Here is a 24,163-nt window from a genome sequence, read left to right on the forward strand (position 1 = left end):
ATAAATATCAATTAAATCTATCTGGTCTATTGTGTCATTTAAAGCTTCTGCTTCCTTATTTATTTTCATTTTGGATGATCTGTCCATTGGTGTTAAGTGAGGTGTTAAAGTCCCCCACTATTATTGTGTTACTGTCAATTTCCTCTTTTATAGCTGTTAGCAGTTGCCTTATGTATTGAGGTGCTCCTATGTTGGGTGCATATATATTTATAATCGTTATATCTTCTTCTTGGATTGATCCCTTGATCATTATGTAGTGTCCTTCCTTGTCTCTTGTAACATTATTTTAAAGCCTATTTTATCTGATATGAGTATTGCTACTCCAGCTTTCTTCTGATTTCCATTTGCATGGAATATCTTTTTTCATCCCCTCACTTTCATTCTGAATGTGTCCCTAGCTCTGAAGTGGGTCGCTTGTACACAGCATATATGTGGGTCTTTTTTTTTGTATCCATTCAGCAAGCCTGTGTCTTTTGGTTGGAGCATTTAATCCATTACGTTTAAGGTAATTATCGATATGTATGTTCCTGTGAACATTTTCTTAATTGTTTTGGGTTTGTTTTTGTAGGTCCTTTTCCTCTCTTGTGTTTCCACTTAGAGAAGTTCCTTTAGCATTTGTTGTAGAGCTGGTTTGGTGGTGCTGAATTCTCTTAACAGTTTGCTTCTCTGTAAAGCTTTTGATTTCTCTATCGAAACTGAATGAGATCCTTGCCGGGTAGAGTAATCTTGGTTGTAGGTTCTTCTGTTTCATCACTTTAAGTATATAATGCCACTCCCTTCTGGCTTGTAGAGTTTCTGCTGAGAAATAATCTGTTAACCTTATGGGAGTTCCCTTGTATGTTATTTTTCGTTTTTCCCTTGCTGCTTTCAATAACTTTTCTTTGTCTTTAATTTTTGCCAATATGATTATTATGTGTCTCAGCATGTTTCTCCTTGGGTTTATCCTGTATGGGACTCGCTGCGCTTCCTGGACTTGGGTGGCTATTTCCTTTCCCATGTTAGGGAAGTTTTCAACTATAATCTCTTCATATATTTTCTCTGGTCCTTTCTCTCTCTCTTCTCCTTCTGGGACCCCTATAATGCAAATGTTGTTTTATTTAATGTTGCCCCAGAGGTCTCTTAGGCTGTCTTCACTTCTTTTCATTCTTTTTTCTTTACTCTCTTCCACAGCAGTGAATTCCAGCATTTTGTCTTCCAGGTCACTTATCCGTTCTTCTACCTCAGTTATTCTGCTATTGATTCCTTCTAGTGTAGTTTTCACTTCAGGTATTTTATTGTTCATCTCTGTTCTTTAATTCTTCTAGGTCTTCGTTTAACATTTCTTGCATCTTTTCAATTTTTGCCTCCTTTCTTTTCTGAGGTCCTGGATCATCTTCACTATCATTATTCTGAATTCTTTTTCTGGAAGGCTGCCTGTATCCACTTCATTTAGTTATTTTTCTGGGGTTTTATCTTGTTCCTTCATCTGGTACATAGCCCTCTGCCTTTTTGTCTTGTCTATCTTTCTGTGAATGTGGTTTTTGTTCTACAGGCTGCAGGATTGTAGTTCTTGCTTCTGCTGTCTGCCCTCTGGTGGATGAGGCTAAACGATTGATGGGAGGGACTGGTGGTGGGTAGAGCTGACTGTTGCTCTGGTGGGCGGAACTCAGTAAAACTTTAATCCACTTGACTTGATGGGTGGGGCTGGGTTCACCACCTGTTCATTGTTTGGCCTGAGGCAACCCAACGCTGGAGCCTACTTGGGCTCTTTGGTGGGGCTAATGACAGACTCTGGGAGGGCTCATGCCAAGGAGTACTTCCCAGAACTTCTACTGTCAGTGTCCTTGTCCCCACGGTGAGCCACAGCCCCCCTTCCCTGCCTCTGCAGGAGATCCTCCATCGCCAGCAAGTAGGTCTGGTTCACTCTCCCCTGGGGTCACTGCTCCTTCCCCTGGGTCCCGATGCACACAGTACTTTGTGTGTGCCCTCCAAGGGTGCAGTCTCTGTTTCCCCCAGTCCTGTCAAAGTCCTGCAGTCAATTCCCACTAGGCTTCAAATTCTGATTCTCTAGGAATTCCTCCTCCTGTTGCCAGACCCATAGGTTGGGAAGCCTGACATGAGGCTCAGAACCTTCACTCCAGTGGGTGGACTTCTGTGGTATAAGTGTTCTCCACTCTGTGAGTCACCCACCCACCAGTTATGGGACTTGATTTTACTGTGATTGCACCCGTCCTACCGTCTCATTGTGGCTTCTCCTTTGTCTTTGGATGTGGGATATCTTTTTTGGTGAGTTCCAGTGTCTTCCTGTCAATGATTGTCCAGCAGCCAGTTGTGATTCTGGTGTTCTCCCAAGAGGGAGTGAGAGTACGTCCTTCTACTCTGCCACCTTGATTCCCCCCCTACTTTTAGATTTTAAGGAACCTCCATAATGTTTTCCATAGTAGCTGTATCAATTTACATTCCCACCAACAGCGCAAGAGGGTTCCCTTTTCTCCACACCCTCTCCAGCACTCTGTAGATTTCTTGATGATGGCCATTCTGACCAGTGTGAGATATCCCATTGTAGTTTTGATTTGCATTTTCTAATAATTAATGATGTTGAGCATTCTTTCATATGTTTGTTGGCAATCTGTATATCTTCTTTGGAGAAATGTCTATTTAGGTCTTCTGCCCATTTTTGGATTGGGTTATTTGCTTTTTTGATATTGAGTTGCATAAGCTGCTTGTAAATTTTGAAGATTAATCCTTTGCAAGTTGCTTCATTCGCAAATATTTTCTCCCATTCAGAGGATTGTCTTTTAGTCTTGTTTATGGTTTCCTTTGCTGTGCAAAGGCTTTCATATTCCATTAGGTCCCATTTGTTTATTTTTCTTTTTATTTCCATTTCTCTAGGAGGTGGGTCAAAAAGGATCTTGCTGTGATTTATGTCATGGAGTGTTCTGCCTATGTTTTCCTCTAAGAGTTTTATAGTGTCTGGCATTACATTTAGGTCTTTACACCATTTTGAATTTACCTTTGTGTATGGTGTTAGGGAGTGTTCTAATTTCATTCTTTTACATGTAGCTGTCCAGTTTTCCCAGCACCACTTATTGAAGAGGCTGTCTTTCTCCATTGTATATTCTGGCCTCCTTTATCAAAGATAAGGTGAGCATATGTGCATTGGTTTATCTCTGGACTTTCTATCCTGTACCATGGATCTATATTTCTATTTTTGTGCCAGTACCATACTGTCTTGATTACTGTAGCTTTGTAGTACAGTCTGAAGTCAGGGAGCCTGATTCCTCCAACTCCGTTTTTCATTCTCAATATTGCGTTTCCATACAAATTGTGAAATTTTTTGTGCTAGTTCTGTGAAAAATACCAGTGGCAGTTTGATAGGGATTGCATTGAATCTGTAGATTGCTTTGGGTACTATACTCATTTTGACAATGTTGATTCTTCCAATCCAAGAGCATGGTATATCTATCTATTTGTATCATATTTAATTTCTTTCATCGGTGTCTTAAAATTTCTGCATACAGGTCATTGTCTCTTTAGGTAGGTTTATTCCTAGATATTTTATTCTTTTTGTTGAAATGGTAAATGGGAGTGTTTTCTTGATTTCAATTTCAGATTTTTCATCATTAGTGTATAGGAATGCAAGAGATTTGTGTGCATTAATTTTGCATCCTTCTAATTTACAAAATTCATTGATTAGATCTACTAGTTTTCTGGTAGCATCTTTAGGATTCTCTAGGTATAATATGTCATCTGCAAACAGTGACAACTTTACTTCTTCTTTTATGATTTGGATTCCTTTTATTTCTTTTTCTTCTCTGATTGCTGTGGCTAAAACTTCCAAAACTATGTTGAATAATAGTGGTGAGAGTGGGCAACCTTGTCTTGTTCCTGTTCTTAGTGGACATGGTGTCAGTTTTTCACCATTGAGGACGATGTTGACTATGGGTTTGTCATATATGGCCTTTATTATGTTGAGGAAAGTTCCCTCTATGCCTACTTTCTGCAGGGTTTTTATCATAAATGGGTGCTGAATTTTGTCGAAAGCTTTCTCTGCATCTAGAGATGATCATATGGTTTTTCTCCTTCAATTTCTTAATATGGTGTATCACATTGACTGATTTGTGTATATTGAAGAATTCTTGCATTCCTGAGATAAACCTCACTTGATCAGGCTGTATGATCCTTTGAATGTGCTGTTGGATTATGTTTGCTAGTATTTTGTTGAGGAGTTTTGCATCTATGTTCATCAGTGATATTGGCATGTAGTTTTCTTTGGGACATCGTTGTTTGGTTTTGGTATCAGGGTGATGGTGGCCTCGTATGAGTTTGGGAATGTTCCTCCCTCTGCTATATTTTGGAAGAGTTTGAGAAGGATAGGTTTTAGTTCTTCTCTAAATGTTTGATAGATTTCGCCTGTGAAGCCATCTGGTCCTGGGCTTTTGTTTGTTGGAAGATTTTTAATCACAGTTTCCATTTCAGTGCTTGTGATTGGTCTGTTCATATTTTCTATTTCTTCCTGGTTCAGTCTCGGAAGGTTGTGCATTTCTAAGAATTTGTCCAGGGCTTCCTTGGTGGCGCAGTGGTTGAGAATATGCCTGCTAATGCAGGGGACACGTGTTCGAGCCCTGGTCTGGGAGATCCCACATACCGCAGAGCAACTAGGCCCGTGAGCCACAACTACTGAGCCTCCGCGTCTAGAGCCTGTGCTCCGCAACAAGAGAGGCCGTGATAGTGAGAGGCCCACGCATCGTGATGAAGAGTGGCCCCCACTTGCCACAACTAGAGAAAGCCCTCGCACAGAAATGAAGACCCAACACAGCCAAAAATAAAAAAAAAATTTTAATTAAAAAAAAAGAATTTGTCCATTTCTTCCAGGTTGTCCATTTTATTGGTATATAGTTGCTTTTAGTAATCTCTCATGATCCTTTGTATTTCTGCAGTGTCAGTTGTTACTTCTCTCTTCTCATTTCTAATTCTATTGATTTGAGTCTTCTCTCTTTTTTTTTTGGATGCATCTGGCTAATAGTTTATCAATTTTGTTTATCTTCTCAAAGAACCAGCTTTTATTTTTATTGATCTTTGCTATTGTTTCCTTCATTTCTTTTTCATTTATTTCTGATGTGATCTTTATGATGTCTTTCTTTCTGCTAACTTCGGTGTTTTTTTGTTCTTCTTTCTCTAATTGCTTTAGGTGTAAGGTTAGGTTGATTATTTGAGATATTTCTTGTTCTTAAGGTAGGACTGTATTGCTATAAACTTCCGTCTTAAAACTGCTTTTGCTGCATCCCATAGGTTTTGGGTCTTGGGTCATGGTGTTTTCATTGTCATTTGTTTCTAGGTATTTTTTTTATTTACTCTTTGATTTCTAGAGTGATCTCTTGGTTATTAGTGTATTGTTTAGCCTCCATGTGTTTGTATTTTTTACAGATTCTGTCTTGTAATTGATATCTAGTCTCACAGCACTGTGGTTGGAAAAGACACTTGATATGATTTCAATTTTCTTAAATTTACCCAGTCTTCATTTGTGACCCAAGAAGATATGATCTATCCTGGAGAATGTTCCATGAGCACTTGAGAAGAATGTGTATTCTGTTGTTTCTGGATGGAATGTCCTATAATTATCATTTAAGCCCATCTTCTTTAATGCATCATTTAAAGCTTGTGCTTCCTTATTTATTCTCATTTTGGATGATCTGTCCATTGGTGAAAATGGGGTGCTAAGTCCCCTACTATGATTGTGTTACTGTCAATTTCCCTTTTATGTCTGTTAGTATTTGCCTTATGTATTGAGATGCTATGTTGGGTGTATAAATATTTACAATTGTTATATCTTCTTGGATTGATCCCCTGATCATTATGTAGTGTCCTTCTTTGTCTGTTGTAATAGTGTTTGTGTTAAAGTCTATTTTGTCTGATATGAGAATTGCTACTCCAGCTTTCTTTTGATTTCCATTTGCATGGAATATCTTTTTCCATCCCCTCACTTTCAGTCTGTATGTGTCCCTAGGTCTGAAGTGGGTCCCTTGTAGACTGCATATATACAGGTCTTGTTTTTGTATCCATTCAGCCAGGCTATATCTTTTGGTTGGAGCATTTAATCCATTTACATTTAAGGTAATTATTGATATGTATGTTCGTATTACTATTTTTTTTAATTGTTTTGGGTTTGTTACTGTAGGTCTTTTCCTTCTCTTGTTTTCCTACCTAGAGAAGTTCCTTTAGCATTTGTTGTAAAGCTGGTTTGGTGGTGCTGATCTCTCTCAGCTTTTGCTTGTCTGTAAAGCTTTTAATTTCTCCATCAAATCTGAATGAGATTCTTGCTGGGCAGAGTAATCTTGGTTGTAGGTTTTTCTCCTTCATCACTTTAAATACTGCCACTCCCTTCTGGCTTGCAGAGTTTCTGCTGAAAGATCACCTATTAACCTTATGGGGATTCCCTTGTGTGTTATTTGTTGTTTTTCCCCTGCTGCTTTTAATATGTTTTCTTTATCTTTAATTTTTGATAGTTTGATTAATATGTGTCTTGGTGTATTTCTCCTTGGATTTATGCTGTATGGGACTCTCTGTGCTTCCTGGACTTGATTAACTATTTCATTTCCCATTTTAGGGAACCTTTCAACTATAATCTCTTCAAATATTTTCTCAGTCCCTTTCTTGTTCTCTTCTCCTTCTGGGACCCCTATAATTCGAATGTTGGCACGCTTAATGTTGTCTCAGAGGTGTCTGAGATGGTCCTTCATTCTTTTCATTCTTTTTTCTTTATTCTGCTCTGCAGTAGTTATTTCCATTATTTTATCTTCCAGGTCACTTATCTGTTCTTCTGACTCAGTTATTCTGCTATTGATCCCTTCTAGAGAATTTTTAATTTCATTTATTGTGTTGTTCATCACTGTTTGTTTGCTCTTTAGTTCTTCTAGGACCTTGTTAAACTTTTCTTGTATTTTCTCCATTCTATTTCCAAGATTTTGGATCATCTTTACTGTCATTTTTCTGAAATCTTTTTCAGGTATACTGCCTATTTCCTCTTCATTTGTTAGGTCTGGTGGGTTTTTATCTTGATCCTTCATCTGCTGTGTGTTTCTCTGTCTTCTCATTTTGCTTAACTTACTGTGTTTGGGGTCTCCTTTTCGCAGGCTGCACGTTCGTAGTTCCCATTATTTTTGGTGTCTGTTCCCAGTGGCTAAGGTTGGTTCAGTGGGTTGTGTAGAATTCCTGGTGGAGGGGACTAGTGTCTGTATTCTGGTGGATGAGGCTGGATCTTGTCTTTTTGGTGGGCAGGTCCATGTCTGGTGGTGCATTTTCAGGTGTTTGTGGCCTTATTATGATTTTAGGAAGCCTCTCTGTTAATGGATGGGGTTGTGTTCCTGTTTTGCTAGTTTTTTGGCATAGGGTGTACAGTCCTGTAGCTTTCTGGTTGTTGAGTGGAGCTGGGTCTTGGCGTTGAGATGGAGATCTCTGGGAGACTTTCGCCCTTTGATATTACGTGGAGCTGGGAGGTCTCTTGTTGACCAGTGTCCTGAACTTGGCTCTCCCACCTCAGAGGCACAGCCCTGACACCTGGCTGGACCACCAAGAGCCTGTCATCCTTATGGCTCAGAATAAAAGGGAGGGAAAAAAAAGAAAGAAAGACGAAGATAAAATAAAATAATGTAAAAGAAAATAAAGTTATTAAAATAAAAAAGATTAAAAAAAAATTTTTTTAAGAAAAAAAGAAAGAAGAGAGCAACCAAACCAAAAAACAAATCCACCGATGATAACAAGTGCTAAAAACTATACCAAAAACCTAAACAAACAAATAAAATGGACTGACAGATCCCTAGGACAAATGGTAAAAGCAAAGCTATACAGACAAAATCACACACACAAGCATACACATACACACTCACAAAAAGAGAAAAAGGGAAAAAATATATATATATAGTTGCTCCCAAAGTCCACCTCCTCAATTTGGGATGATTCGTTGTCTATTCAGGTATTCCACAGATGCAGGGTACATCAAGTTTATTGTGGAGATTTAATCCGCTGCTCCTGAGGCTGCTGGGAGAAATTTCCCTTTCTCTTCTTTGTTCACACAGCTCCCGGGGTTCAGCTTTGGATTTGGACCCACCTCTGCATGTAGGTCGCCTGAGAGCGTCTTTTGTTTGCTCAGACAGGACGGGGTTAAAGGAGCAGCTGATTTGGGGGCTCTGGTTGACTTAGGCCTGGGGGAGGGAGGGGTACAGAGTGTGGGGCCAGCCTGCGGCGGCAGACACCAGCATAACATTGCGGCAGCCTGAGGCACGCCGTGTTTTCTCCCGGGGAAGTTGTCCCTTGATCATGGGACCCTGGCAGTGGCAGGCTGCACAGGCTCCCAGGAGGGGAGATGTGGATAGCGACCTGTGCTTGCACACAGGTTTCTTTGTGGCTGCAGTAGCAGCCTTAGCGTCTCATGCCTGTCTCTGGGGTCTGCGCTGATAGCCACAGCTTGTGCCCGTCTCTGGAGCTCCTTGAAGCAGCACTCTTAATTCCCTCTCCTCGCGCACGAGGAAACAAAGAGGCAAGAAGAAGTCTCTTGCCTCTTCAGCAGCTCCAGACTTTTTCCTGGACTCCCTCCTGGCTAGCTGTGGCACACTAGCCCCCTTCAGGCTGTGTTCACGTAGGCAACCCCAGTCCTCTCCCTGGGATCTGACCTCCGTGGCCTGAGCCTCAGCTCCCAGCCCCCACCCGTCCCAGTGGGTAAGCAGACAAGCCTCTCAGGCACCGATCCTCCGTGCGGGAATCTCTCCGCTTTGCCCTCTGCACCCCTGTTGCTGTGCTCTCCTCCGTGGCTCCAAAGCTCCTGCCCCCCCACGCCACCCCCATCTCTGCCAGTGAAGGGGCTTCCTAGTGTGTGGAAACTTCTTCCTTCACAGCTCCCTCCCTGAGGTGCAGGTCCCATCCCTATTCTTTTGTCTCTGTTTTTTTCTTTTGCCCTACCCAGGTATGTGAGGAGTTTCTTGCCTTTTGGGAGGTCTGAGGTCTTCTGCCAGCGTTCAGTAGGTGTTCTGTAGGAGTTGTTCCACATGTAGATGTATTTCTGATGTATTTGTGGGTAGGAAGGTGATCTCCACGTCTTACTCTTCCGCCATCTTGAAGCTCCTCCCTCTGGATCTGTTTCTATTGATTTATTTTTCTCTTGGTTATGCCTATTTTCCTACTTCATTATATTCCAAATAATTTGTGGATGTCAGATATTGTGCATTTCTCATGGTTAGGTGCTAGGTTTTACTGTATTTCTTTTAGTAGTACCAGACTTTCTTCCAGCATGCAGATACCTGAAGTCAGTTTAATTCTTTCAAGACCTGCTTTCAATTTTTTTTTTTTTTCTAGCAGATCCAGTGCAGCCTTTAGTGTAAAACTAATTTAGACCTACTACTAAGGCAATACCCTTCTGAGACCTCTATCTAATGCCCTATATGTCACAAGGTCTTTCCACTCTGACTGGTGGGAACACATCCTATTCTCAGTCTTTGTGTGAAATCCAGGAATTGTTTACCATACTGCTTTCTGGTGGCTATTTATCAAGCCTCAGGTAGTTTCCTGTCACACATACCCAGACTAGTACCCAGCCAAAGATTTAAAAGGACCCTTCTTCAGACCTTTAGAACACTCTCTGTATGTAGCTCTCTACTCTCTGGCACTCTACATCTTAAATCCTAACCTACTAGGCCTCCCCAAATTCTACACTGTCTCCTCAACTCTGAGAGCCTGCTACTCTCTGTCTTGGTTCCTCATGCTGTGGCCTGGAAACTGTCTCACAGGGATGAACTCAGGACCACAGGGGTCATCTCACTTGCTTCCCCTCTCTCAGAGCTTAGCATCCTATGCTCTCTGTTGTCCATTGTCTGAAAATTACTGTTTCATATATCTTGTGCAGTTTTCTAAGTGTTTAAAATTGGAGGGCAAATTCAATTCCTGTTATTCCATCATGTCCAGAAGCAAAACACCTGTGTAATCTCTTTTTGGAGAGTGGGGGTTAGAAAGAAGGGACTTCATAGCAATTTCCAGGATACAGATTGGAGTTAAAACCAAAATAAACCCAATTCTGTGGCATAAAACTTTTCTAGGCATAATTACTCTATGAAAAAGTTACAAATATTTTCTCCACCAAATTTATTTTCAAACCACTATATTTAGACTTCATATTTCAGACCTCAGCTTGAACATTAAACCACCTAGCCAGGTGAACATATAAACATACTTACAGTCTAGTAAGCCACATTCCTATAAAAAATATGGTGTGCCTTTTTATTCAGAATGAAATAGAGAAGCATACTGATCCACTCACAAAATTACAGCAAAATACTTCTCAACTACCAATGTCATCAAGGTCCACTAATAATGCTTTCTAAAATTACTGATTTTTCCTTCACCAGTGACATATTTTTGTTAGCTATATGACCACTTAATAGTTTATTGGGCCATCAGTATCTCTTAGTACTGGCTAAGAGATTCCCATCATTTAGCCTAAGTTGAAGTTTCTCCATCTATATAATGAAAACAATAATACCTATCTTTAATTTTTTAAAACTGCTGAGAAGGTTAAGTCAAAGCACGTTGTCAAGGGCTTGGTGGAATACTTAGCAAAGAATTGGCACTTAATATTTTACTAGGCAATCAGTATCTTCTTTCTTATGATCATGACATAAGCTGTAGTATACACAGTAATTCTTTCCCTCTTTACCTCGTCAAAAGAACTTTCCTTCAGCACAGCACACAAGTGCCTGAGGGGGTGCAGCTCACATGGCTCCTCGAAAATGCACACACTAGGACCTATGGCATAGATGGCCATATGGGCCACGATGTCCTAAAAAACCAGTGACACCCTACATGTCAACTGAGTGCAATGTCCTGCTCAAGCCACACAGCTATTTTTTTGGGCTCTCGCCTTTCCAGCTTTCAGGAGCACTTAAATAACTACTAATCTTTATTATCAGATAATAATTCATTTTCCTCTACCATATGCCTTTTTTGCCTTCTGAGATTCCCATCATTTCCTCTGTCTACTGGCACTTCTTTATTGCTCTGCTTTCAAACAAAAATTCTGTCCTTCTGAAGACAATACTATTAAATCAAAGCACTCTTTTCTGCACAGATAACCAAGTAATACAGCTTTATGGATAAAAATCTTCTGGTAAAAAATGTATTTAAGAATGAAAAAAAAATTTTTCAATCTCTTCCAGGAGCCTAAGGATTCCAGATATTTGTTCATTGCATATGTTAATTGTGAAATATATAATAGAGAAAAGGAAATAAAAACCCTCCTAAATTGCATTTTAAGTGCCAATACTCAACATTTACAATTCCAAGGCTGGAATACAATAAAGAAACCAAAGCCCCTTACTTTTTTCACTCATCCTAAGTAGATCTTAACCTATAAACTAAGCATTTTTCTTGTAGAAAAAATATTCTCACTTCAATTAGTATTCCTCAATGCATATACTGTGTCTGAGTTATAGCAGAAATACAATTTTAAAAAGGAAATATTTAATTAAAAAAAAAAACTTTCCAGGAAAGAACCTTAAACTGTTAATGGAGAACTTTCCATTCTCTTACCGTAAGAAGGAGATTCCCGTCCATCTTCTCTGTCTGAGTCTTTGTCTTTTCTTCTCCGGTGGTGATGTTTGTGTCCACGATGCCTGTGACGCCGGCGACTCTCTTTACTAAATGGGACGTGGACACCTATATACACAGCTCGATGACCTGGTAAAATGTTCCGAAACATTACTGGCAGACCTCATTTTATTGCACATCACAGATACTGTGTTTTTTTCAAATAGAAGGTTTGTGGCAACCTTGCATTGAACCAATGTATCAGCACTATTTTTCCAACAGCATTTGCTCACCTCCTGTCTCTGTGTCGTGTTTTGACAGTAATTCTTGCAATGGTTCCAACTTTTTCATTATTATTGTATTTGTTATGGTGGTCCATGATCATTGATCTTTGATTTACTATGGTGATTGTTTGGAGGCACCACAAACCATGCCCATGTAAGATGGTGAACTTAATCGATACATGTTGTATGTGTTCTGACTGCTCCCCTGACCATCCGTTCACCCATCTCTCTCCTTCTCCTTGGGCCTCCCTATTCCCTAAGACACAGCAATGCTGAAATTAGTCCAATTAAAAACCTTACAACGGCCTCTAACCGTTCAAGTGAAAGAGTCGCACATCTCTCACCTTAAATCAGAAGCTAGAAATGATTAAGCCTAGTGAGGAAGGCATGCTGAAACTGGCATAAAGCCAGGCCCCTTGTGCCAAACAGCCAAGAAGTGAAAGCAAAGGAAAAGTTCTTGAAGGAAATTAAAAGTGCTACTCTAGTGAACACACAAATGATAAGAAAGTGAAACAGCCTTACTGCTGATAAGGAGAAAGTTTTACTGGTCTGGATAAAATGTAGACAAAACAGCCTTCTATTGGAAGAAGATGCCATCTAGGGCTTTCATAGCTAGAGGAGAAGACAAACGCCTAGCTTCAAAGGACATGCATGCTAATGCAGCTGGTGACGTGAAGTTGAAGCCAATGTTCATTTACCATTCTGAAAATCCTAGGGCCCTTAAGAGTCATGCTCAGTCTATTCTGCCTGTGCTCTATATATGTATTTTTTTTCCTTCCTTCCTTCCTTTCCGTCCTTCCTCCCTCCCTCCCTCCCTTCCTTCCTTCTTTCCTTCCTTCCTTCTGAAAATCCTAGGGCCCGTAAGAGTCATGCCGAGTCTATTCTGCCTGTGCTCTATATATACTTTTTTCCTTCCTTCCTTCCTTCGTTCTTTTTTATTTAACTTTAGTTGATTTACAATATTGTGTTAGTTTCACGTGTATAGCTTCAGATTCTTTTCCATTATAGGTTATACAAAACCTGGATGACAGCGCATCTGTTGACAACAGAGTTTACTCAATATTTTAAGCCCACTGTTGAGACCTACTGCTCAGAAAAAAGATTCCTTTCAAAGTATTACTGCTCATTGACAAGGCACCTAGTTACCCAAGAGCTCTGATGGAGATGTACAAAGAGATTAATGATGTTTTCATGCCTGGTAACACAACATCCATTCTGCAGCTCATGGATCAATGAGCCATTTCAACTTTCAGGTCTTGAAGGCTATAGCTGCCACAGATAGTGACTCCTCTGATAGATCTGGGCAAAGTTAATTGAAAACCTTCTGGAAAGGATTCACCATTCCCTCCCAGATGCCATGGACAGCATTCATGATTCATGGCAAGAGGTCAAAATATCAACATTAACAGGCATTTGGAAGAAGTTGATTCCAGCCCTTGTGGATGACTTTGAGGGGTTCAAGACTTCAGTGGAGAAAGTCACTGCAGATGTGATGGAAACAGCAAAAGAGCTAGAATTAGAAGTGGAGCCTAAAGATGGGACTGAATTGCTGCCAGCTCATGATAAAACTTGCTTCCTACTGATGAGCAAAGAAAGTGGTTTCTTTGGATGAAATCTACTCCTGGTGAAGCTGCTGTGAAGATTGTTGAAATGACAACAAAGGATTAGAATATTGCATAAATTTAGTTGATAAAGCAGAGGCAAAGGCAGGGTTTGAGAGGACTCTAATTTTGAAAGACATTCTACTGTGGGTCAAATGCTATCACACAGCCTTGCAGGCTACAGAGAAATCATTCATGAAAAGAGGAGTCAATCAAAGTGGCAAACTTTATTGTTGTCTTATTTTAAGAAATCAACCCCAACCTTCAGCCACTATCACCCTCATCAGTCAGCAGCCACCAACATCAAGGCAAGACCCTCCACCAGCAAAAAGATTATGACTTGCTAAAGGCTCAGATGATGGTTACCATTTTTTAGCAATAAAGTATGTTTTAGTTAAGGCATGTACATTGTTTTTTAGACATAATGCTATTCACACTTTAAACAGACTACAATATAGCATGAACATAACCTTTATACGCACTAGGAAACCAAAAAAATTCATGTGACTCACTTTACTGCAATATTCACTTTATTGCAGTGGTCTGGAACCAAACCTGCAGTATCTCTGAGTATTGCTAGTATCAGTTTTCCAAAAAGGAAAAAAAGTAACATACAAAAAAGTATACCAAAATTTACTATGATAAAAAAGAACTATGGGGCTTCCCTGGTGGCGCAGTGGTTGAGAGTCCACCTACCGATGCAGGGGACACGGGTTCATGCCCCGGTCCAGGAAGACCCACATTCCGCGCGGCGGCTGGGCCCATGAGCCATGGCTGCTGAGCCTGCGCGTGCTCCGCAACGGGAGAGGCCACAAGAGTGAAAGGCCCGCGTACCGCCAAAAAAAAAAAAAAGAAAAAAAAAAGAATTATGTATAAGTTCATGTAATTAACAATGCTAGTCTCCTGTTACTTCTCTTATTTTACAGAGCACCAAGGGCTCTGTTATACCAAGGGCTAATTACACCAAGGGCTAATACCATCGACTGATAAATACACTAGATACACAGGTTACTTTAAAAGAAGGTTTTTTTTCCATTTCAGGAAGCAAATGTGGAGAACACTTATTTGTGTCTCTTTCCACCTCTTTTTGTAAAGCAATGGCCCCATTCAGCTGTCACAGAAGACTTTAACTCAAAAATATAGGTCTCAAAAAGACCCCAAAATAAGTCTATCAAAACATCTGCCACGAACACCACCTTAAGCAAGTGTTCAGGGTTAACATAACAGGGTAAGTTATGTCGATAACAGGCTAAGTTATGTCAATAACACCTGTCCACAGGTGAGAGGGGCACATCACATGTGGTATGCTCCTCACATACCCATGATCTGGGCTATGAGATTATAATGTCACAATGTGACATTAGACAAACCCACATTTTGGGACATTCTATTAGTATCTAACCACTACTCTTCCAAATGTCAAGGTCATGAAAAAGGGGGAAAGATCTAGAAATTGTCATAGATTACAGGAGACTAAGGAGACCTGACAACTAAGTGTCCTATCACAACCTGAGCTGTTCAACGGGATCCTGGGACAGAAAAAGAACATCAGTGGAAAAACTAGTAAAATCTGAATAAAATCTGTAGTTTAGTTAGTAGTATTGTATCAATGTTAATTTCTTCATTTTCATAAACTTACACCTAAATAAAATGTTAACATTAGAAAAAGCTGGGTGAAACGTATACAGGGGACACTCTGTACTACCCTTGCAACTCTTCTGTAAATCTAAAATTATTTCAAAAAAAAGAAAGAAACAAAAAAACCATTTGTCAGGACTTCTTCCGGCTCAGGAAAAACAGATTGGCAAATAACTCATTTGCTACACAATTCTATGCTGAGGTTTTTATAAGTACTTTAAAAGGCTGATTAACAGACATATAAAATGAACATTTAGATGACAACCAGTCATAACTGTGGCTTATTAGTCTGGCACGCTATAGTTTGCTCATAATTCAAATTACCCAGGCTGTTAGAAAAACAATTAAAGAATTAACTCATTTTATAATTGTGGCATTTCAATTTCCAAGATAAGTAATGGTAACCATCAGTAAAGTTTGAAAAGCATTCTGATATTTATATTTCAGGGAATGTTCTATTTGCAGATATGGGTAGTGGTTAAATGGGGTTTTGCTGTATTATTCTTCTTTAAACTATATTTAGAAAAGTGCTGAACACTCTTCTAAATGTATGCTCTACAATGACAACAACAAATATTTCAACAAATAATAGGTAAAGGACACTAACAAACATTCATTAGTAATTTATCCTGCTAATCAAGTTATTTTAAACAAACTTACTTTCTAGTTCTTCTTTTTCAAACTTGGTGTTCACAGTTGAGCTGGTTTTGCCAAGATCTACAACAGCTTCTTCATCGGGACCCTAAAAAGAAATTATTCCCATTCACTCATGAAATCAATATATACTGAGGACCTACTTACTAGGGTGTGTTATTTGAGACAGCCAAAAATATGTAACAGATTGCCTTCCTCTCAAAGAACTGAATTCGTAATACAGCTAACTGTATTCTTTCAAAAGTATGTTTATAGGCTTTTTTTTTTTAATCCACAGAAGACCATTCAAAAATCTCATGGAAAGAACTGAAATGACAAAGATTTTTCACTGGTCTTCTATGGAAGTTACTGGTAACTGGTACACATACTTCAATGGAACAACCCTCCAGATCAGAAATTAAAGAAAATCGGGGATGAGGGAAACCCTTAGATAGCAATATAGAATACTTTTTTTCTTTCCTTCTTCTTCTTTTTTTTTTTTTTGCTCCTAGGTACTCTTAACAAAAAAAAAAAAAAAAAAAAAAAACCCCGCTTATTAGCTCAGCTACATTGGATTATGGTTAAACATATAATGATCAAAAATAAGTCCATAGACTTAACATGTAGTATCACTTTCACTCATAAGTTACCAAGAAACAATCAAAGTTATATGAACTTTTTATTTCTCTACAAAGGAAAAGCCATGCCAAAATGTAACCTCTAAGGAGAGTCCAGCTTTGAGTTGTGGAAGTCAACCTTTACAATTTTGTTCCATTCTTCAGCTCAACAAAAAGACTAACCATATTTACTGTAAAACACTACACAGACTATTTTTAAAAGAAAATTTTAGCTTAAATTTCCCTTCTCAACTTCTTAACTTTCAAAAGAACATTATATAATCCTCATTAACTACTTATTATGAACTTAGTATGTACAAGATTCTGCGTCACTGACTGAGACAGATGGATGAAGCCCCTTCCCTTCAGAGGTCTTAATATGAGCTGTGGCTCACACTGGCCTCATGCCCAGCAGGGCTCTGCAGCCTCACAGACCTTCACTGCTGACGGGCATGGCCAGCAGAGCCACCATGAGGTGGCCCTACAGGTGCACCCAGACTCAGTGGGCAAGAGTGATGAGGAGGACAGCACCTGCCACTTCCAGTTCCTCAGGGAAGTCTGTTCCGTCTTAAGTGACAAAGACGAGAGAGCAGAGTACAACGAGCAGGGGACAGTGGATAAGGACTCCGCTGTACTCAACCATACGGGGGACTGGGACACACACTGGAGGAGGACACTCAAGGTTCTGAAAAGATAGACAAAGGTTCTGAGGAAGAGCAGACTGATGTGACAAAGGCCTATCTGAACTTCAAGGGTGACATGGATCAGTTTGTGGAGTGTGCATGTGTGTAGTACAGAGGAACCCAGAATATGGAACCTCATTTGGAAAGGCACTCATACTGGAGAAATCCTGTCCCACAATGCCTCTGTCAAAGGATCAAAGCAAGAGATGAACGGAAGGAAAAGGATGGCCCAGGAAGAGGCTAAAAAAACACAGAAATGAGCAGAAAGGAGCGAGGGATTGATGAAGAGGTAGATGACCTAACCAGCCATTCAGGGCAGGCAAAAGATGGGCAACTGGAAATGGATGATATTCCTGCTCAGAAAGAAGCAAAGTACTACAAACCTCCCAAAGGAGAAGAGGAAAAAAACCCCAACAGCTTTCAAGAAAGAAAAGAACTAATCTAATTTGTTCTCTTTCATGGTCTTTATGCTTTAATTGATAACTTTATAGTACTCCACTATCAGTTTTCTAGAAGGAAGTTATTTTATCCATCAGATGACAGTCATTTTTCCCCATGGTCTCTGTGGTTGCTCACTGCCTAGCACTTCCTCTCCACTTAAAACAATAAACCAGAAGGACATATAACGCAGTCAGCTTCTCACCACTTTCCATGTCCAAGCATCAATTGGAGGGCCAGTTTGTTTTAGAAAGGATCAAACAGGAGTTTGGGTAAAATGATCTTTTAAGGTCTCCTCTAACTCTTGACCTTAAAATATCTTACTTTTTGGGTATAGGGTTTTTTTTTCAGTGCATACAAAATAAATTCATATACAATTATTCCTTGCTATCCAAACTCTCAGTGTCTTAATTCTTATATCTTAAAACTCAGGAACTGAATCAATTTGATTAAATTTTCAAATATATTCCCTACTATCCAAACCCTCACTATTTGCTACCCGAAACTCAGAAACAGACACAGTATATTAAGAAAATGCAGATCTCAATATCCAAACTTACTTTCTGAAGGAAGGCTAGATATCCAAACTGTAGAATCAAATAGATCTGGATATCAAGAGGTACTTGTATGACTCTAAAGGACTGGGATTCAATTTAATACAGGAAACTCAGAAGTTAAATGACTTGCTAAGGCTTTATATCTAAAGGACTGGGAAACAGGCTGTGTAGACCATTATACGTTTTCATATAGTAGACTAAGAAAGAAGAGACAGCTGTATGTGTGGTAACCTACCTCACAGCAGTCACACTCCCTTAATATTGAGGAAAGGCTAAAGTAGGAAACACACACACATGTACAAGAATGAAGAACTAATCATTACCATCCATTATGCATACCACACTCTAAAACCATTCCTCCAATGATGTCATGCTATTTAGTCACTAAGCATGCACAGGTAGGTACAAAAAAGAAGCTGCCTCTCAAACAAAAGACACAGATGTTGTATGATCCAAGAGGTAGCACACTGTGTATTCTAAAAGGGATTAACTGCTCCCATTCCAAACTTGCGTTTCAACAGAACAACTGCCAAGGAAGCAAAACAATATACTTAACTCTCATCCTTAACAAACAAACAAAAAAACCTCTTTTATTCATATGCAGACGTACTTACATGTTTAGATGTACTAACACTAATCAGCTAACACTATGAAACAGCTGAAGTTGGGCAAGCTCACAATATTTATTTATTTAAAATACACATACTCTTTGACCTGTAAACATCTATCACAGAAAAATACTGCCACGTGTGCCAAAAGGGGCATGTAAAAAAGAGGATGTCCATCTATTCATCTTCTCATGGTCCACTCACCTTGCTCTCCTTAGATACCCTCTTTGAAGCCTGGAGTAAGTGACTCAAAGCCAAGTGAATATATAATTTTATTGTTACTGTTTGGGTTTTCAATGAGAATGCTTTCATGCGTAACTTGTAGAAAAAACTAAGGTTAAAATTTTTGAAGTCTGGAAAATTTACAACACAACACTGTTTAAAAAAAAAAAAAACAGGGAGGGGGTATCTGCATTCTTCCCTTAAAAACATTATCTACTTTTCAACAACTGTGAAACATGAATCAGAAAGGCACACACATTGCCCATCTCAACATATTACAAGTAACTCATCGAAATATGCAGGTGCATATGGCTATATATTGAAAATATATATATTTCCTGAGGGATAAATATATCCCTCAGAACGAAGGGATTGACGTTTCAAGGTAGAAATACACTTCTGAAAAAACACTGCATTTTTAATTCTATCACCTTAGGATAAGCTTTAAGCCATGTTTCTAAATATAGATCTAGTTAAGACACTATATAAAGTACAATTTTATTTGAGTTCCTTTTTGAAATAGATGTAAAAAATACATGTAAATATTTAAAAGGTTAAACATCAAACCACTGACACTGTGTCACACGGATGGCTGGGGAAGCAGAAACAGACAACCCTGTAGTGTTTAATTTTCTGTTAACAATAAAAATGTAATTTTGGTAATTTTTAAAAAGAATAAATTCAAGTTTCGATTTAATGTGTCAGTTATTTTTAAATCTGCATCTAGAAAAAACTCTTCTTCATTTTTTAACTCCAAGAATATAGTGGAAAACTAAAAATAGCAAAAGCAAAGAGCCACCCCTGACATCAAAATGTTTTCATTCCTAACCTCAGATGAGTAAGCCACACAAGCCAGTCCTTATAAAGCCTACCTAAAATGAAATAAAGCCAAGGCACTGGGAAAACTCAAATACATGGAAGAATAAAAAGGCACCCTAAGTATACCAATGCAAGATTGACTCACTCTAATCTTAAGAAAATTATTTTGCCTTGGTTTCAATTTTTTATTTATAAAATAAGGTAACTATCCAGAATACAACTGCTCTACAACACAGAAGACAACAGATTTAAGAATTATCCATATAAGATCACTAAGAAAGTTTAAATTCTCTTTATACGACATAACAAATGTGCAAGGTTATTTACTGCAGCTTGTAACTGGAAAAGACTGGAAACCATCCCCAGGGGCCCTTAAAAGAGGAATGGCAATGTATCTGATGGAATACCAAGCTACTAAAAAAAATTAAGATGCTATATACTGACATGAAAAATATTTAAGACCTATTATAAAATGAAATACACACAAGGTAGAGAACCACACGTACAGCATACTACTTTCTGTATAAGAAAGTCCCTAGAAGAGGAATATCTGAATTTACACAATGAACACTGAAACTGAAAGAACATACAAGCAAACAGTATAACTGGTTACCTCTGACTTCTGGATTTATTGTTTTTCTTATATTGCTTTGATTTATTTTAACCATGTGAACACAGAGGTAGACTTAAGTATAAAATCTTTTGAAAGCCATGTCACCTATCTACTTGGTCCTCATCCACAAGTGTTACTTGCCCTTGAAAGAGCTGTGAGGCGAGGTGCCATGTGAGTGTGCCAAGCACAAGGGCACAAGCACAGAAGAGGCCCACATTTTACTGAATCTAAATATGGAGACTAAAAATGCTTTCTCATCTACCATACAGCTTTAAAACTAGATTAATTAGCAAAGTCTTAACAATTACAGAAACAAATACCTATTAATTTCCTAATTAAAACTGATATGAAGATTCAAAATATATCCTGAAATAGTATTGTGGTTGTATAGGAGAATTATTCATAGGAAATGCGTTCCTAAGCATCTAGGATGAAATGCCAAGAGAAGGCAACTAACTCTCATAAGGATCTAGAACTGTATTACTTTAAGAGATTTTCAGATTTTATGATATATTATAAATTCAGACACACCTAGAGAGTTTGTTAAAATTCAGCTTCCTGTGCCCAGTGCTGGAGATGCTGACCAGTAGTTTAGGTGGAGCCCAAGCACCCGTATTTTCAATAACCTCTGTGTGATTCTGCTGCATGCCAGTCTGCACACCATGTCCTCAGTTATGTTACAGACTTAAGCTATATATATTTAAAATGCTCTTCAAGAGAGGCTGCTTCCTGCCCTTAACCATTTTAGGAGGCCTTATAGGGACCACTCTCACTTCATTCACATTGTTTTAATCCTTCAGAAAATGAAATATACATTCCAATTCACAAGAAAACACTGTAACGTTACTATATACTTTCACTGTATTACAAGCAACCCTAAATCTATTTCTTCCAAATATTGCCAATTCCCAATCTTATCCCACCTACTACCAAGAGTTGAACTTAATATTAAAAAAAACTTTAAATTTATGGGCAAAACGCTTAAGGGTAAGCAAATAACCTTTCCTAATCCAGGTAAAAGGAGAAATCATCAGTGAATACTGTTTCACAAAATAAAAAGCCAAAGAATGATATTCAGTTTCTAAAGAATTCACTTGGCATTTTTTGATTGATTCATTACTCTAAAATAGATGGACGAGACATAAAAGGTATATGGAAAATTAAAGCAATTTAAAATCACAAATTTTAAACTCAGGCAATCATGTGATTCCGACAGAAAAAAATTTAAAACCCTGGGAAAAATGCTTTGTCACCAGACAGAGGAGGAACTGGATAGATTCAGATACTGGAACACAAAGTTTCAGAAATTTTTATTTTAAATACACACCCTAAGAAAAAGTTACAAAGGGAAAAAGTGAAGAGGTCAAAGAATATGAGAGCAAGAGAACTCAAAGAGGTGTGAGGTGTAAAAACTCACAATTGACAAATTCCAATAATAAAGAAGATTATTAGTGAAACACTATTGTCAGAAACTTCATTACAAAGCACAAGAGTCATGGACAAATGGAAAGCCTCATTAGGGTCTATCTGAAATTATAAATCACAAATATTTATGGCACTCTTGCTATGAGGAGATACTTATATTCATTCCAAGTTCTAACTCAGCACACACACCAAAAAACACATAGGAATCACTTACTTTAGGTTATCGAGTATATATAAATTGATTAACAGAAATGAGGATAATAATAAAATCTATTTCTGAAATGGGCTTTTAAAAAAACTACCTCAACTTTATCAGTAACTAAAATGTATAGAAAAGTACAGGCATTCTGCACAAAAGGAAAAACACACATACACAAAGATCCAGTAGATGTTTTATAGCAGAAGGTCTAGCAGGTATTCTGTCAAAATTCCCCAATTTCGGTCAGTTGGGGTTATCGTTAGCTAGGTATTTTTAGAATTCCACTGAATTTTTTTTACCAAAAATCGACAAGAGAAAACCAGGAAATCCCTCAGCAAGATGGTCTATTTGCCTATTCTTTCCCTGGTTAATACCCCTGACCGTATGAATCTGATGGACCATAAAAAAAAGTCTCATTTCCTTAAATAAAGACTAGGAGTTTGGACTCATCCATTCATTCAACAAATATCTACTGAGTGTAAGTACACTATGTGCTGAGCATCATTCCAGATACGGAGGATACATCAGTGAATAAAAAACTGTAATATAATCAAATGGCCAGCTTATCAGTTAATTTACAGCTAAGGTAGGGCTCCCCATGATAAGAAATCAAGGCGTAAATGAATTATCTTCTCCATTCCTGATGAATAAATGAGGTCTCACAGACTCATAGGTATGGATGGGTTTTACTTTTCCATTTCAATCTTCTCATTTTACACACACACACACACACACACACACACACACACACACACACACACACCCACACCCACAGAGCTTAAGGGACTTGTTCTTTATCCAGGAGACAAGAGACCAAGGTCACTGTAATACAAGCTGAGAATACACAGTACTTTATAGTATTTATTAAAACTTGTAATTATATATTTATGTAACTAGCTGCTTAACTGTTTCCCAGCCTGAACAATAAGCTCCAAGAAGAAGGGAATCATGTCCATTTTGCTCACCACTGTCTCCTCAGCATCAAGCAGGGCCTGGGCCTTGGTTAAATACTCATTGACTGCTGTGTATATTCCAAAGGACAAGACACTGGGCTAAAAAATTTATATTGGATACACTTAAGGCCTCCTTACGAACACAATTAAAGCTTAAACATAGATAGGTACTCAATAGTTTGGAATTTAATCAATCAGTTTATAAACAAAAAAGCCCAGCACCAACACATGATAAAATCAAAATTCAATTCACTAGTAGGAATTCCCAGCAAAATCTAATCTAAGTTTTGTATCAAACAGGTCTTACCAATATCTCTCATAGTCATTTACCCTGCCTGAAAAGCCAAAATTCACAATTACTGTCTTGGTCAAATGATAAAAATGAGACTTTAACATGCCAAAGGTATATTAGGGGGAAAGGAGTGTTAAAAGATTATTTAACAATAAAGTCATAAACCTAGGCTATTATCCTCTTCTGACACCTGAGGTTTACGAAATCCATTATTAAAACAGCATCAGAAGATCCCTATCACAAAGTAATTTCTTCATTATAAGACATATGGCTACAGCCCAAAAGTAACACCTCCCATAAATTATGATTATTAACCATGTAATTTCAGTTATCAAATACTTCAGTTTAGCTTCAAAACATATTTAACCATTAAGACAAAGTAATTTCTTTCCTAACATCTTAGCCATATAAAACTGCTTAAAGCCTCATTCAAGTAATACTAACTAATCAAAAAATGAATTCTACAGAATAATAAAAATGCTACAGACATTGTTAATATAACACAAGGATTTACTCCTTTCAGCAGATGACTTCCACAGCCAAGGACACAGAGGATGATACTATTCTAAGCCAGTGCTAGTAAGCCTGACATTTCTTCAAGCTTCACTATTAAACTCTGAAAGATTCAAACTTGTTCATAAATAAAACACAAGATCATAACTGCGTACATACAGGTAACTTCTTCTCCAGCCGAAATCTTTCCATAGTGGTATATAAATGCCTTGTTTTTGATAGTGTAGTGCATTAAGTCCCTTGCAGAGTCCAGGGGCAGTGAGGACATAGCTGATTTAGGTCACTGTGCTTTACACAGATGAACCCTCTAAGTTGCTTTCATGGTACAACCAATCAGGGTCCTCTAAGTTACCTAATCTTCCAAGCTAATAACTACCGCTTACGCAGGGTCAGAGCATAAGAGATCTGACAAGTAATACACACATTTAGTTATAACTGAAAATACCAAAAGAAGAATGTAGCAACCAGTTTTCAACTGAAACCTTTCTGTAACAATTAATTCAAAAGAAAGCATACAC

At 38.4% G+C, this 24,163-nt stretch overlaps 1 protein-coding gene and 1 pseudogene across 5 annotated transcripts in view; one reads left to right on the forward strand and one right to left on the reverse strand.

Annotated features, from left to right (window-relative positions):
* The window catches only part of SLC4A7 (solute carrier family 4 member 7), a 124,234-nt gene that overhangs the window by 66,397 nt on the left and 33,674 nt on the right, over positions 1-24,163 (reverse strand). For all 5 annotated transcript variants that reach the window (XM_019946899.3, XM_019946900.3, XM_033864503.2 and 2 more), the window contains exons 2-3: positions 15,734-15,815; positions 11,554-11,700 (exon numbers count right to left, since the gene is read on the reverse strand). In XM_019946899.3, coding sequence (XP_019802458.2) covers positions 11,554-11,700; positions 15,734-15,815 — 229 coding nt within the window. The remainder of the gene's footprint in view (positions 1-11,553; positions 11,701-15,733; positions 15,816-24,163) is intronic.
* The window catches only part of LOC101319487 (dnaJ homolog subfamily C member 9 pseudogene), a 40,377-nt pseudogene continuing 32,916 nt past the window's right edge, over positions 16,703-24,163 (forward strand).

This window comes from Tursiops truncatus, chromosome 10 (genome assembly GCF_011762595.2).
Source record: "Tursiops truncatus isolate mTurTru1 chromosome 10, mTurTru1.mat.Y, whole genome shotgun sequence".
Classification (NCBI taxonomy): domain Eukaryota; kingdom Metazoa; phylum Chordata; class Mammalia; order Artiodactyla; family Delphinidae; genus Tursiops; species Tursiops truncatus.